Genomic DNA, 15,049 nt, shown 5'->3' on the forward strand with positions numbered 1-15,049 from the left:
GCAGCCCTTGTTTAAGGGATTTTCTTTGATTTCAGTGTGAATTTCCCCTTTTTCCTATTAAAACACAAAGTGGACAGAAACTCACTGCCAGGCCTGGAACATCCTTCTTGGGCTGGCACTTTCATTTTAGGTACACCAGCCACGCACAAGCATGTGAGGCAGGAACTGGAACCAGAGACCCCATCCTTGGCTGAGGGGGAGAAATAGTGGGAGATGGCTGGGATTGTCTTCGGGGTCTTTATTTGGCACTGCCAAATGCACAGAACTGCTGCCCCCAACAGCGAGGGCAAAAGGGAGAGGGCAGGAGCCGGACCCCGCCCCGCAGATGCAGCAGGATCTCCTCTCTGTGTCCCGAGGGTGGGGCAGGCTCAGCCCCAGTCTCAGCACGGGGAGCTGGGCCAGGACTGGCTCTGGTTGTTGGAAGGATTTTCCTAAAGGATGGGAGGTCTCCTGAAGGAGGGCAGTGCCTTCCTGCCCCCCGGCAGGGCAGCCCGCGGTGGCAGGGCAGCCGGGCCATGGCCCCGGCGTGCGGCACGTCGTGCTCCAGGAGGTTCCCGATGTTCAGGCCGGGCTGCAGGGCCCGGAGGGCGTCCAGTTCCTGCAGCAGGGCCTGGCTGAATCCGTCCGTGCTCAGCCTGGGCGTGGAGGAGGCAGGAGCAGAGGAGAAGGTGTTGGAGCTTGTGGGGAGGGAGGTGCTGAAGGGGCCGCGGTGCCGGCGCGGCCCTGCCTGTCCCGCAGCCTCCGCTGCCCGGCTCGGGCATGCCGGGCATGGAAGGGCCCGGGGCAGGGCCCTGACTCACCCCAGGCTCCTCAGCGGGCAGGCGGGCTGCCGGAGCTGCTGGCAGAGCTGCAGGATGCCCTGGGCTCGCAGCTCGTTGTCACTCAGGTCCAGGCAGGTGAGACGGGGCCCCTGCAGCAGCCGCGCAGCCAGGGCCGGGCAGAGGCGCCCGACAGCCGGCAGCTGCCCAGCCTGTGGGAGCGAGGGAAACAGGGAAGGAGGGCTTTGGCCTCTGCTTGCTGAGCTGCTCCGGGTGGGAAGGGCGGAGCAGTGGCTGAGGTGCTCGCAGCAGCAGGGGCTGCTGAGGCGGCAATTCCGCAGCCCAAGGAGAGCCCTCGGGAAAGACCCTCAGAGCCTCCCGAGGGGCCCCAGATGTGTCCGTGGACTCGGAGATCTCCTGTCCGCTGTGGCCGGGCCCGCCGCCAGCCACCCAGCCGGCCAGTGCCCTCCGGTCCGGGTGCCCCGGCCCACCCGGGCCGGTGTGGGCTCCGTGCGGTGCGTGCGTCTGTGAGCGGAGCAGCCCCGGACAGGGCCCGGTGCCGCAGGGCCCGGCAGCGCGGGGGGATGGGGCAGGGCAGCTCCTCCCGCCGCCGCACAGCGAGGGACCGGGACGTGGTGCCGGGCAGCAATGGCTGCGCTGCCGGTGCATGGGCAGCAGCTGCAGTTCCAGCTGCTCCGTTTGCTCTGCGCGGCAGCCCGGCACGAGAGTCCGGGAGGTGCCCGTCGTTTGTATAACAAAGAGCCGGAGAAAGCGGGATCCCGGCCAGGTGAGAGACAGCGGGAGAGGAGGATCGGGAGGAAGAGAGCCTTTAGAGTGGACTTTCTGTGCTTGGAATGTGAGAGGTTCAAAGCCCCGTTCCTTTGCCTGGGACAATCCTGGAGGCAGCAGCTGGGGCTGCTTCTGTGTTCCTGCGGGCAGCAGCAATCGGATTTACAGAGAGTCACCTGCGACTGTGCCGTGGGAAAGCTGGAGTGGAACTAGTGAGGAAACGTGAGGTCTGCGTGTTGCAGTGGGTGTTTGGGGAAGCTCCGGGGCCAGCGGGGGTCAGTGGAGCCGCAGCTGTGAATGGGTGTCAGTGCCATGGGAGCAAGCGGATCCCTGCGTTGGGAATGCGCTGCCGGAGAGTCCTGTGAAGGGTGAGCCCGGGACGTTTCCTGCCGTGCGCGGCTGGCGGGCTGCAGGGGCCCGGGGCGGCGGGGCAGGCGCGGCGGGGGCGCGGCGCTGTCGGCGGCAGCGCAGGTGTCGGGAGGCGCGTGCGGTCGCTGGCGAGGCCGGGAGCCGCCGGGGGGTGACCGCCTCCTTCCTGCCCTGGGCGAGGCGAGCGCGGGGCCAGAGCCGCGGCAGCGGCGCCATGTGCCAGCGCCGCCGCGAGGGACCGCACGCAGCTGGCAGCTGGCAGCCCCGGCGAGAGCCGGGGGCTGCTGCCACCCCCCCGGGGGCTCCGAGCAGCCGGGAGGGGAGCGCCCCGAGCGTGGGGCTTTGAGCTTTGCAGGTGCTCGACCTAGAAGTGGTTGCTGGATGCTCTCGGTAGGATGTGGGCTGGAGCCCGTCCTCCCCATCAGGGTGGCTCTCGGCAGGCTCCAGCAGCAGCGTTGGAGCCCCGGGGGATGCAGGAGGGGCCCCCGCAGGGCAGGTGCTGTGGGGGGACTGTCTCCCCCCGGGGACATCCGGGTGGCAGCCCACTGTGGCGAGGTGTGTGACGGCAGAGGCGCAGGCGAGGCTCATATTTGGGCACGGAGCAGGTTATTGGAGGCCGCGGCCCCGCAGCCGGGAGATGAGGCGCCTGATAAAGGCTGCCCCCCCCGGTGCTGCTGCTGCTGCGTGCATTGGCTCGGGCGCTGGCAGAGGTGCCGTGGCTGCGCTGGCTGGGGGCCGGTGGCCATGGGGCCGGTGGCCATGGGGCCGCTGCTGGCTCTGGGGCTGCTCGTGTGCGTGCGGCTGTGCGGGGGTGAGTGTCGGGCGGGCGGGAGCGGGGCCCGCGGCGGCGGCGGGCCCGGCTCAGCAGCCTCCGTGCCGCAGGCTCCGGGGAGCTGCGTCTGGTGGGCGGCGGCGGGCGCTGTGCCGGGCGCGTGGAGGTGAAGCACGACGGTGAGTGGGGCTCCGTGTGCGCCTTCGACTTCGACTGGGAGGCTCTGGCAGCGCCACTGGCCGTGGTGGTGTGCCGGCAGCTGGGCTGCGGCCAGGTGGCCAGGGCGTCCCTGCACGCCCCGTTCGGGCCGGGCAGCGGGCGGATCTGGCTGCAGCCCTTCTTCTGCCGCGGCACCGAGGATGCGCTGGAGCAGTGTTCGCACGAGGGATGGGGACAGCATTTCTGCAGCCACCAGTCGGATGTGGGAGTGACCTGCACAGGTGAGGGGACACGCTGGCCGCGTTGGCAGAGCAATCTTGCGCTGGGGCACTGCGGGCTGGTGTGAGCCGTTCCGGTGCCCCTGTGCAGATGCCGTGGAGCTGAGGCTGGCGGGCGGCGGCAGTCCCTGTGCCGGGAGGGTGGAGGTGAAGCTGCAGGGACACTGGGGCACGGTGGTAGACGACAGCTGGGACATGGCGGACGCCGAGGTGGTTTGCCAGCAGCTGGGCTGTGGTTCGGCTTCCGGTGCCTTCTTCGCCCTTGATCACTTTGGTGTAGGCGTTGGGCCCATCAGCCTGGCCCTGGTGAACTGCAGTGGGGATGAGGCCACGCTCTGGGACTGCAAGATCCGTGGCTGGGGACCCTATTCCATTAACCTCCATGGTTCGGACACTGCTGTAGTCTGCCAAGGTAGGAGCCGGGCTTGAGGGAGTTGAGACTGTTCATGCACATCTCTTGTAACAGGCCCTGCACTGCTCCCCCAGGCTTTTCCCAGCTGGTTGGTGGCGATGGAGCCTGTGCCGGGCGGCTGGAGGTGCGTCAGGGCCGGGCCTGGGTCGGTGTCTGTGAGGATGAGGTGGACATGAAGGTGGCCCAGGTGGTGTGCAGGGAGCTGGGCTGCGGTGAGGTGATCGCCATCGCCGGCAGTGGCCGTTTTGGGGCAGTGTCGGGATCGCTCTGGGTGGGGGGCTTCCGGTGCAATGGCACCGAGCCCCTCCTGAGTGCCTGTGCCCAGCGTCCGGCCCAGAGCCAGGAGTGCAGCGGCCCTGCCAGCGTCATCTGCTCCTGTAAGTGGCGGGGACAGCGGGGGCAGTTGGGGTCCCTGCAGCATCAGTGCTCTCAAGGCTGTTCCTGTGGCAGCCTACACGGGCTTCCGGCTGGGCAACGGCAGCTCGGGATGCGCCGGGCGAGTGGAGGTGGCAGTGAGGGGGACGTGGGGCTCCGTGTGCGCCAGCGAGTGGGACCTGCCCGATGCGCACGTCCTGTGCCGGCACCTGGGCTGCGGCCGCGCCTTCAGCGTGCCCCCGGGAGGCTCCTTTGGCAGCGGGGAGGGGCCGCTGCGGCCGGACGCCTTCGGCTGCAGCGGGAGCGAGCGGCACCCGGGCCAGTGCCCCGTGGCCGTGCTGGGGAAGCCGCCCTGTGCCCCCGGAAACGCCGCAGCCGTCAACTGCTCAGGTGGGTATGGCAGCTCTGTGAAGAGCCTTAAGGGCTTTTGGGACCTCTCCGAGAATTGCGAGCTGACGTTTCGGACTGAAGTACGGTGTGAGCCGTGGCTCTGCTGCTGAATTTGCAGGCAGTGGCTTTGTCACATCCCTGAGGCTGGTGGATGGTCAGAGCTTGTGTGATGGGCGGCTGGAGGAGACCATAACCAGCCCAGCCTGGCGCCGTGTGCCTCTGGAGCAGTGGAACCAATGGGATGTGTACATGGTATGTGCGGTGCTGGGCTGTGGCCTTCCCAAGGACGTTTACACTGCCTTGGGCACGGCTCCTGCATTGAGCAGCAGCCCCAGCGAGGTGGACATCATGACTGAAGAGATGGGCAGCAGTTTGGGCATGGGCTCTGCACTGAGCAGCAGCCCTGAGGAGATGGATGACCAGCTGGAGGAGATGGGCAATGTGTCAGGGATGGGCCCTGCAGCAAACAGCAGCCTTGAGGAGATGGTCATTGTCTGCTCAGGTGGGTGTCCTGAGAAGGGCTGGAGGTGCCGGTGCCCCAAGCAGCCACTCCAGCCCATTCCTTCCGTGCCCGCAGGCAGCCTGCGGGTGAGGCTGGTGGGGAGCTCTGGGCGCTGTGCCGGGCGTGTGGAGGTCTATTCCGGTGGCAGCTGGAGCTGGGTGTGCCAGGAAGGCTGGGGGCTGCAGGCCGCGGCCGTTGTGTGCCGGGAGCTGGGCTGTGGCACGGCACTGCAGGCCCCGGGCTGGGCGCGCTTGGGTGCCGGCGCGGGGCCGCTGTGGCCGTACAGCCCCGCCTGCTCCGGCTCCGAGGAGTCTCTGTGGGAATGCGGGCGCACGGAACGGCGCGAGTGCGGGCGCGGCGGCGGGGCAGGTGCCGTCTGCTCAGGTCAGTGCCGGGCAGCCCCAGATCAGGGCCCGGCGAGGCCCCGGGGGGTTCCTGGCCGTGCCGTGACCCCCGTGCCTCCCTTGCAGAGCAGCTCTCCGTGCGGCTGGCAGGGGGCCCTGGGCGCTGCCGGGGCTTCCTGGAGATCTCCTACAACGGCACCTGGGGCCGCGTGTGCGCCAACGGCACCAGCCCCAGCACTGCCAGCACCGTCTGCCGCCAGCTGGGCTGTGGACAGCGGGGCTGGCTCACAGCTGTCACCGCCCAGGATTCGACCGAGGCCTGGCTGGCCTGGGTGGGCTGTGAGGACGGGGCCCGCTCGCTCTGGCAGTGCCCCTCGGCAGCCTGGCACCTGCAGAGCTGCAGGCCAGGCGGGGATGCCCATGTGGAGTGTGAGGAGGACAGAGATGGCACCACTGAGGGACACACGACCGCATATCCGGAGGGTGCCAGCAGCACAGGTAGCTCTGCCCGTGCCCGCATCCCCCCCAGCAGGCTGGCTAGGATCCCCCTGGCCTCACTGCCTGCCTGTGTCCCCACAGGTGTCCCCAGAAGAAGGCCCCCGGCAGTGGTTGTGGGGTCTGTGCCTGTGCCCACTGTGCTGTGCGTGGTGCTGGGGACGCTGCTGTGCCTGTCCCTGGGTGCCCTGGCCCTGCTGCTGTGCCGTGCCCGTGCCCGGCGCCGAGGTGTGTCCCGGTGGGTGGGGGTGGGGACAGATCCCGGTGATCCTGGTGGGGGGGGCCAGGGGTGATCCCGGTGCCCCCCACCGTGCCCAGGGCCCCAGGTAAGTGCTGCATCTCCTTCCAGGCCCTGGCAGAGCTGCAGATGCCATCTCCAACGCTGTCTACGAGGAGCTGGATTACAAAGCCATGCCCGAGTTCCAGGAGGTGCCCACTCCCCCAGGTGGGTGCAGCACTTTTGCCCCAGTTGTGCCTGCCCTGAAGGCTCTGCCCTGAGAGCCCCACGGCAGCTCTGGCTCCTGGTGGCCCAGCAGGAACTCGTGGCCATGGGCTGTGGGTGTCCCTCGGTCCCAGAGCAGCCCCGCTCTGTGGTGGGAGGTTCTGTCACTGGCGGTGCCACTTGAGGCCACCCCCAAGTCCCTGTTTATCCCCTGCAGGTTCCCTGTTGGAGGGATGGGTGAAGAAGCTGCCGTATTACACAGGGGACAGCATGGAGGGGAGTGACACCGAGGCAGCCCCAGGTAGGGCCACAGGGCAGGAGCCCAGCAGGGAGAGCTGGGGAGAGGGGACACACTTGGGCTGGGGGGGCTGAGGGGACAAATCTCCTCCCTTATTAATGTGCAGTGAAACATCACCTTTCCCTGTGGGTCCACAGGGCCTCTAGCTCGTGCTGAAGTGGAAAGGCTGGAGGGGGTGGCACAGCCTGAGCCCTGCCAGGGCTGCTGGTCACTGCCATGGACCCCTCTGCTTTTCCCAGATCCCCCTGCCTGGCCCGAGCAAGGAACCCCGGATGGCTACGACGATGTCCTGGATGTGCCCCAGGAGCCCCCCGCGGCCAGCAGTGGGGACATCTCCGAGGGAGTGGCAGGGCAGAGGCGGATCTGTGTGCTCCCCACAGGTGAGAGGGCTCCCAGCTGCCCTGTCCCCTGTGCAGAGCCACTGCATGGCAGGCTTTGGCTGTGGGGGTGGGCAGGGCCCCAGCAGCAGATCCATGGGTGCTGTGGCCAGAGCCCAGGTGGGGTCTGTCAGGGGGACACGGAGCTGCCTGCCCCCTTGGGCACCTTTCTGTGCTGTCCCCAAGGTGGGATCTACTCCCCTCCAGGTCCCCCAGGAGCCAGCAGGGAGCCCTCAGAACAGCCCCCTGGACACATGGACTATGATGATGTCGGCAGCAGTGCCCTGGGGACGTTGCCATGAGGATGTCCTGGCCATGCCACAGCCCTGAGGACACGTGTGTGGCAGCGTGATGGGGCCCTGTCCCCAGGGAAGGCTGGCCCTGCCCACAGAGGTCAGCCCTTGCTGTCCAGCGCTGCAGGAAAGCAGCCCTTGTTTAAGGATTTTCTTTAATTTCAGTGTGAATTTCCCATTTTTCCTATTAAAACACAAAGTGGATAGAAACTCACTGCCAGGCCTGGAACGTCCTTCTTGGGCTGGCACTTTCATTTTAGGTACACCTGCCACGCACAAGCATGTGAGGCAGGAACTGGAACCAGAGACCCCATCCTTGGCTGAGGGGGAGAAATAGTGGGAGATGGCTGGGATTGTCTTCGGGGTCTTTATTTGGCACTGCCAAATGCACAGAACTGCTGCCCCCAACAGCCAGGGCAAAAGGGAGAGGGCAGGAGCTGGACCCCGCCCCGCAGATGCAGCAGGATCTCCTCCCTGTGCCCCGAGGGTGGGGCAGGCTCAGCCCCAATCTCAGCACGGGGAGCTGGGCCAGGACTGGCTCTGGTTGTTGGAAGGATTTTCCTAAAGGATGGGAGGTCTCCTGAAGGAGGGCAGTGCCTTCCTGCCCCCCGGCAGGCAGCCCGCGGTGGCAGGGCAGCCGGGCCATGGCCCCGGCCTGCGGCACGTCGTGCTCCAGGAGGTTCCCGATGTTCAGGCCGGGCTGCAGGGCCCGGAGGGCGTCCAGTTCCTGCAGCAGGGCCTGGCTGAATCCGTCCGTGCTCGGCCTGGGCGTGGAGGAGGCAGGAGCAGAGGAGAAGGTGTTGGAGCTTGTGGGGAGGGAGGTGCTGAAGGGGCCGCGGTGCCGGTGCGGCCCTGCCTGTCCCGCAGCCTCCGCTGCCCGGCTCGGGCATGCCGGGCATGGAAGGGCCCGGGGCAGGGCCCTGACTCACCCCAGGCTCCTCAGCGGGCAGGCGGGCTGCCGGAGCTGCTGGCAGAGCTGCAGGATGCCCTGGGCTCGCAGCTCGTTGTCACTCAGGTCCAGGCAGGTGAGACGGGGCCCCTGCAGCAGCCGCGCAGCCAGGGCCGGGCAGGAGGCGCCCGACAGCCGGCAGCTGCCCAGCCTGTGGGAGCGAGGGAAACAGGGAAGGAGGGCTTTGGCCTCTGCTTGCTGAGCTGCTCCGGGTGGGAAGGGCGGAGCAGTGGCTGAGGTGCTCGCAGCAGCAGGGGCTGCTGAGGCGGCAATTCCGCAACCCAATGAGAGCCGTCGGGAAAGACCCTCAGAACCTCCCGAGGGGCCCCAGATGTGTCCGTGGACTCGGAGATCTCCTGTCCGCTGTGGCCGGGCCCGCCGCCAGCCACCCAGCCGGCCAGTGCCCTCCGGTCCGGGTGCCCCGGCCCACCCGGGCCGGTGTGGGCTCCGTGCGGTGCGTGCGTCTGTGAGCGGAGCAGCCCCGGACAGGGCCCGGTGCCGCAGGGCCCGGCAGCGCGGGGGGATGGGGCAGGGCAGCTCCTCCCGCCGCCGCACAGCGAGGGACCGGGACGTGGTGCCGGGCAGCAATGGCTGCGCTGCCGGTGCATGGGCAGCAGCTGCAGTTCCAGCTGCTCCGTTTGCTCTGCGCGGCAGCCCGGCACGAGAGTCCGGGAGGTGCCCGTCGTTTGTATAACAAAGAGCCGGGAAAAGCGGGATCCCGGCCAGGTGAGAGACATTGAGAGAGACAGGAGGAGAGGAGGATCGGGAGGAAGAGAGCCTTTAGAGTGGACTTTCTGTGCTTGGAATGCGAGAGGCTCAAAGCCCTGTTCCTTTGCCTGGGACAATCCTGGAGGCAGCAGCTGGGGCTGCTTCTGTGTTCCTGCGGGCAGCAGCAATCGGATTTACAGAGAGTCACCTGCGACTGTGCCGTGGGAAAGCCGGGGTGGAACTAGTGAGGAAACGTGAGGTCTGCGTGTTGCAGTGGGTGTTTGGGGAAGCTCCGGGGCCAGCGGGGGTCAGTGGAGCCGCAGCTGTGAGTGAATGGGTGTCAGTGCCATGGGAGCAAGCGGATCCCTGCGTTGGGAATGCGCTGCCGGAGAGTCCTGTGAAGGGTGAGCCCGGGACGTTTCCTGCCGTGCGCGGCTGGCGGGCTGCAGGGGCCCGGGGCGGCGGGGAAGGCGCGGCGGGGGCGCGGCGCTGTCGGCGGCAGCGCAGGTGTCGGGAGGCGCGTGCGGTCGCCGGCGAGGCCGGGAGCCGCCGGGGGGTGACCGCCTCCTTCCTGCCCTGGGGCGAGGCGAGCGCGGGGCCACAGCCGCGGCAGCGGCGCCATGTGCCAGCGCCGCCGCGAGGGACCGCATGCAGCTGGCAGCTGGCAGCCCCGGCGAGAGCCGGGGGCTGCTGCCACCCCCCCCGGGGGCTCCGAGCAGCCAGGAGGGGAGCGCCCCGAGCGTGGGGCTTTGAGCTTTGCAGGTGCTCGACCTAGAAGTGGTTGCTGGATGCTCTCGGTAGGATGTGGGCTGGAGCCCGTCCTCCCCATCAGGGTGGCTCTCGGCAGGCTCCAGCAGCAGCGTTGGAGCCCCGGGGGATGCAGGAGGGGCCCCCGCAGGGCAGGTGCTGTGGGGGGGCTGTCTCCCCCCGGGGACATCCGGGTGGCAGCCCACTGTGGCGAGGTGTGTGACGGCAGAGGCGCAGACGAGGCTCATATTTGGGCACGGAGCAGGTTATTGGAGGCCGCGGCCCCGCAGCCGGGAGATGAGGCGCCTGATAAAGGCTGCCCCCCCGGTGCTGCTGCTGCTGCGTGCATTGGCTCGGGCGCTGGCAGAGGTGCCGTGGCTGCGCTGGCTGGGGGCCGGTGGCCATGGGGCCGCTGCTGGCTCTGGGGCTGCTCGTGTGCGTGCGGCTGTGCGGGGGTGAGTGTCGGGCGGGCGGGAGCGGGGCCCGCGGCGGCGGCGGGCCCGGCTCAGCAGCCTCCGTGCCGCAGGCTCCGGGGAGCTGCGTCTGGTGGGCGGCGGCGGGCGCTGTGCCGGGCGCGTGGAGGTGAAGCACGACGGTGAGTGGGGCTCCGTGTGCGCCTTCGACTTCGACTGGGAGGCTCTGGCAGTGCCACTGGCCGTGGTGGTGTGCCGGCAGCTGGGCTGCGGCCGGGTGGCCAGGGCGTCCCTGCACGCCCCGTTCGGGCCGGGCAGCGGGCGGATCTGGCTGCAGCCCTTCTTCTGCCGCGGCACCGAGGATGCGCTGGAGCAGTGTTTGCACTTCGGATGGGGACGGCATTTCTGCGGCCACAAGTGGGATGTGGGGGTGACCTGCACAGGTGAGGGGACACGCTGGCCGTGCTGGCAGAGTCACCTTGCGCTGGGGCACTGCGGGCTGGTGTGAGCCGTGCCGGTGCCCCTGTGCAGATGCCGTGGAGCTGAGGCTGGCGGGCGGCGGCAGTCCCTGTGCCGGGAGGGTGGAGGTGAAGCTGCAGGGACACTGGGGCACGGTGGGAGACGACAACTGGAACGTGGCGGACGCCGAGGTGGTTTGCCAGCAGCTGGGCTGTGGTTCGGCTTCCGGTGCCTTCTTCGCCCTTGATCACTTTGGTGTAGGCGTTGGGCCCATCAGCCTGGCCGTGGTGGAATGCAGTGGGGACGAGGCCACGCTCTGGGACTGCAAGATCCGTGGCTGGGGACCCTATTCCATTAACCTCCATGGTTCGGACACTGCCGTAGTCTGCCAAGGTAGGAGCTGGGCTTGAGGGAGTTGAGACTGTTCATGCACATCTCTTGTAACAGGCCCTGCACTGCTCCCCCAGGCTTTTCCCAGCTGGTTGGTGGCGATGGAGCCTGTGCCGGGCGGCTGGAGGTGCGTCAGGGCCGGGCCTGGGTCGGTGTCTGTGAGGATGAGGTGGACATGAAGGTGGCCCAGGTGGTGTGCAGGGAGCTGGGCTGCGGTGAGGTGATCGCCATCGCCGGCAGTGGCCGTTTTGGGGCAGTGTCGGGATCGCTCTGGGTCGGGGGCTTCCGGTGCAATGGCACCGAGCCCCTCCTGAGTGCCTGTGCCCAGCATCCGGCCCAGAGCCAGGAGTGCAGCGGCCCTGCCAGCGTCATCTGCTCCTGTAAGTGGCGGGGACAGCGGGGGCAGTTGGGGTCCCTGCAGCATCAGTGCTCTCAAGGCTGTTCCTGTGGCAGCCTACACGGGCTTCCGGCTGGGCAACGGCAGCTCGGGATGCGCCGGGCGAGTGGAGGTGGCAGTGAGGGGGACGTGGGGCTCCGTGTGCGCCAGCGAGTGGGACCTGCCCGATGCACACGTCCTGTGCCGGCACCTGGGCTGCGGCCGCGCCTTCAGCGTGCCCCCGGGAGGCTCCTTTGGCAGCGGGGAGGGTCCGCTGCGGCCGGACGCCTTCGGCTGCAGCGGGAGCGAGCGGCACCCGGGCCAGTGCCCCGTGGCCGTGCTGGGGAAGCCGCCCTGTGCCCCCGGAAACGCCGCCGCCGTCAACTGCTCAGGTGGGTATGGCAGCTCTGTGAAGAGCCTTAAGGGCTTTTGGGACCTTGCCGAGAATTGCGAGCTGATGTTTCGGACTGAAGTACGGTGTGAGCCATGGCTCTGCTGGTGAATTTGCAGGCAGTGGCTTTGTCACGTCCCTGAGGCTGGTGGATGGTCAGAGCTTGTGTGATGGGCGGCTGGAGGAGACCATAACCAGCCCAGCCTGGCGCCGTGTGCCTCTGGAGCAGTGGAACCAATGGGATGCGTACATGGTATGTGCGGTGCTGGGCTGTGGCCTTCCCAAGGACGTTTACACTGCCTTGGGCACGGCTCCTGCATTGAGCAGCAGCCCCAGCGAGGTGGACATCATGACTGAAGAGATGGGCAGCAGTTTGGGCATGGGCTCTGCACTGAGCAGCAGCCCTGAGGAGATGGATGACCAGCTGGAGGAGATGGGCAATGTGTCAGGGATGGGCCCTGCAGCAAACAGCAGCCTTGAGGAGATGGTCATTGTCTGCTCAGGTGGGTGTCCTGAGAAGGGCTGGAGGTGCCGGTGCCCCAAGCAGCCACTCCAGCCCATTCCTTCCGTGCCCGCAGGCAGCCTGCGGGTGAGGCTGGTGGGGAGCTCTGGGCGCTGTGCCGGGCGTGTGGAGGTCTATTCCGGTGGCAGCTGGAGCTGGGTGTGCCAGGAAGGCTGGGGGCTGCAGGCCGCGGCCGTTGTGTGCCGGGAGCTGGGCTGTGGCACGGCACTGCAGGCCCCGGGCTGGGCGCGCTTGGGTGCCGGCGCGGGGCCGCTGTGGCCGTACAGCCCCGCCTGCTCCGGCTCCGAGGAGTCTCTGTGGGAATGCGGGCGCACGGAACGGCGCGAGTGCGGGCGCGGCGGCGGGGCAGGTGCCGTCTGCTCAGGTCAGTGCCGGGCAGCCCCAGATCAGGGCCCGGCGAGGCCCCGGGGGGTTCCTGGCCGTGCCGTGACCCCCGTGCCTCCCTTGCAGAGCAGCTCTCCGTGCGGCTGGCAGGGGGCCCTGGGCGCTGCCGGGGCTTCCTGGAGATCTCCTACAACGGCACCTGGGGCCGCGTGTGCGCCAACGGCACCAGCCCCAGCACTGCCAGCACCGTCTGCCGCCAGCTGGGCTGTGGGCAGCGGGGCTGGCTCACAGCTGTCACCGCCCAGGAGCCGACCGAGGCCTGGCTGGCCTGGGTGGGCTGTGAGGACGGGGCCTCCTCGCTCTGGCAGTGCCCCTCGGCAGCCTGGCACCTGCAGAGCTGCAGGCCAGGCGGGGACGCCCATGTGGAGTGTGAGGAGGACAGAGATGGCACCACTGAGGGACACACGACCGCATATCCGGAGGGTGCCAGCAGCACAGGTAGCTCTGCCCGTGCCCGCATCCCCCCCAGCAGGCTGGCTGGGATCCCCCTGGCCTCACTGCCTGCCTGTGTCCCCACAGGTGTCCCCAGAAGAAGGCCCCCGGCAGTGGCCGTGGGGTCTGTGCCTGTGCCCACTGTGCTGTGCGTGGTGCTGGGGACGCTGCTGTGCCTGTCCCTGGGTGCCCTGGCCCTGCTGCTGTGCCGTGCCCGTGCCCGGCGCCGAGGTGTGTCCCGGTGGGTGGGGGTGGGGACAGATCCCGGTGATCCTGGTGGGGGGGGCCAGGGGTGATCCCGGTGCCCCCCACCGTGCCCAGGGCCCCAGGTAAGTGCTGCATCTCCTTCCAGGCCCTGGCAGAGCTGCAGATGCCATCTCCAACGCTGTCTACGAGGAGCTGGATTACAAAGCCATGCCCGAGTTCCAGGAGGTGCCCACTCCCCCAGGTGGGTGCAGCCCTTGTGCCCCAGTTGTGCCTGCCCTGAAGGCTCTGCCCTGAGAGCCCCACGGCAGCTCTGGCTCCTGGTGGCCCAGCAGGGGCTCCTGGCCATGGGCTGTGGGTGTCCCTCGGTCCCAGAGCAGCCCCGCTCTGTGGTGGGAGGTTCTGTCACTGGCGGTGCCACTTGAGGCCACCCCCAAGTCCCTGTTTATCCCCTGCAGGTTCCCTGTTGGAGGGATGGGTGAAGAAGCTGCCGTATTACACAGGGGACAGCGTGGAGGGGAGTGACACCGAGGCAGCCCCAGGTAGGGCCACAGGGCAGGAGCCCAGCAGGGAGAGCTGGGGAGAGGGGACACACTTGGGCTTGGGGGGCTGAGGGGACAAATCTCCTCCCTTATTAATATGCAGTGAAACATCACCTTTCCCTGTGGGTCCACAGGGCCTCTAGCACGTGCTGAAGTGGAAAGGCTGGAGGGGGTGGCACAGCCTGAGCCCTGCCAGGGCCGCTGGTCACTGCCATGGACCCCTCTGCTTTTCCCAGATCCCCCTGCCTGGCCCGAGCAAGGACCCCCGGATGGCTACGACGATGTCCTGGCTGTGCCCCAGGAGCCCCCCCGCTGCCAGCAGTGGGGACATCTCCGAGGGAGTGGCAGGGCAGAGGTGGATCTGTGTGCTCCCCACAGGTGAGAGGGCTCCCAGCTGCCCTGTCCCCTGTGCAGAGCCACTCCATGGCAGGCTTTGGCCTGGGGGGTGGGCAGGGCCCCAGCAGCAGATCCATGGGTGCTGTGGCCAGAGCCCAGGTGGGGTCTGTCAGGGGGACACGGAGCTGCCTGCCCCCTTGGGCACCTTTCTGTGCTGTCCCCAAGGTGGGATCTACTCCCCTCCAGGTCCCCCAGGAGCCACCAGGGAGCCTTCGGAACAGCCCCCTGGACACATGGACTATGATGATGTCGGCAGCAGCGCCCTGGGGACGTTGCCATGAGGATGTCCTGGCCATGCCACAGCCCTGGGGACACGTGTGTGGCAGCGTGATGGGGCCCTGTCCCCAGGGAAGGCTGGCCCTGCCCACAGAGGTCAGCCCTCGCTGTCCCGCGCTGCGGAAAGCAGCCCTTGTTTAAGGATTTTCTTTGATTTCAGTGTGAATTTCCCCTTTTTCCTATTAAAACACAAAGTGGACAGAAACTCACTGCCAGGCCTGGAACGTCCTTCTTGGGCTGGCACTTTCATTTTAGATACACCAGCCACACACAAGGATGTGAGGCAGGAACTGGAACCAGAGACCCCATCCTTGGCTGAGGGGGAGAAATAGTGGGAGATGGCTGGGATTGTCTTCGGGGTCTTTATTTGGCACTGCCAAATGCACAGAACTGCTGCCCCCAACAGCGAGGGCAAAAGGGAGAGGGCAGGAGCCGGACTCCGCCCCGCAGATGCAGCAGGATCTCCTCCCTGTGCCCCGAGGGTGGGGCAGGCTCAGCCCCACTCTCAGCACGGGGAGCTGGGCCAGGACTGGCTCTGGTTGTTGGAAGGATTTTCCTAAAGGATGGGAGGTCTCCTGAAGGAGGGCAGCGCCTTCCTGCCCCCCGGCAGGGCAGCCCGCGGTGGCAGGGCAGCCGGGCCATGGCCCCGGCGTGCGGCACGTCGTGCTCCAGGAGGTTCCCGATGTTCAGGCCGGGCTGCAGGGCCCGGAGGGCGTCCAGTTCCTGCAGCAGGGCCTGGCTGAATCCGTCCGTGCTCGGCCTGGGCGTGGAGGAGGCAGGAGCAGAGGAGAAGGTGTTGGAGCTTG

At 67.9% G+C, this 15,049-nt stretch overlaps 1 protein-coding gene across 1 annotated transcript; it reads left to right on the forward strand.

Moving 5' to 3' along the window:
* The first annotated feature begins 2,403 nt into the window (after positions 1-2,403).
* On the forward strand, positions 2,404-14,446 carry LOC118687037 (antigen WC1.1-like). The gene is made up of 24 exons (XM_054515083.1): positions 2,404-2,727; positions 2,799-3,128; positions 3,217-3,537; positions 3,612-3,914; positions 3,988-4,302; positions 4,421-5,188; positions 5,275-5,871; positions 5,993-6,088; positions 6,303-6,386; positions 6,623-6,763; positions 6,968-7,052; positions 7,669-8,214; positions 8,334-8,468; positions 8,893-8,954; positions 9,984-10,313; positions 10,402-10,722; positions 10,797-11,099; positions 11,173-11,487; positions 11,606-12,373; positions 12,460-13,056; positions 13,178-13,273; positions 13,488-13,571; positions 13,808-13,949; positions 14,154-14,446. The coding sequence occupies exons 1-24, from the start codon at positions 2,661-2,663 to the stop codon at positions 14,209-14,211; spliced, it is 6,864 nt and encodes a 2,287-aa protein (XP_054371058.1). The 5' UTR covers positions 2,404-2,660; the 3' UTR covers positions 14,212-14,446.
* The last annotated feature ends 603 nt before the right edge of the window (positions 14,447-15,049 follow it).

The sequence above is a fragment of the Molothrus ater genome, chromosome 6 (genome assembly GCF_012460135.2).
Source record: "Molothrus ater isolate BHLD 08-10-18 breed brown headed cowbird chromosome 6, BPBGC_Mater_1.1, whole genome shotgun sequence".
Taxonomy (NCBI): Eukaryota; Metazoa; Chordata; class Aves; order Passeriformes; family Icteridae; genus Molothrus; species Molothrus ater.

Bases quoted from the DNA above. Each gene is read 5' to 3' on its own strand.
- LOC118687037 (XM_054515083.1), top strand. From the start codon at position 2,661: ATGGGGCCGGTGGCCATGGGGCCGCTGCTGGCTCTGGGGCTGCTCGTG. The intron at 8,955-9,983 runs GTGAGGAAACGT...TCCGTGCCGCAG, and splicing joins GGAAAGCCGGGGTGGAACTA to GCTCCGGGGAGCTGCGTCTG. The intron at 11,100-11,172 runs GTAAGTGGCGGG...TTCCTGTGGCAG, and splicing joins TGCCAGCGTCATCTGCTCCT to CCTACACGGGCTTCCGGCTG.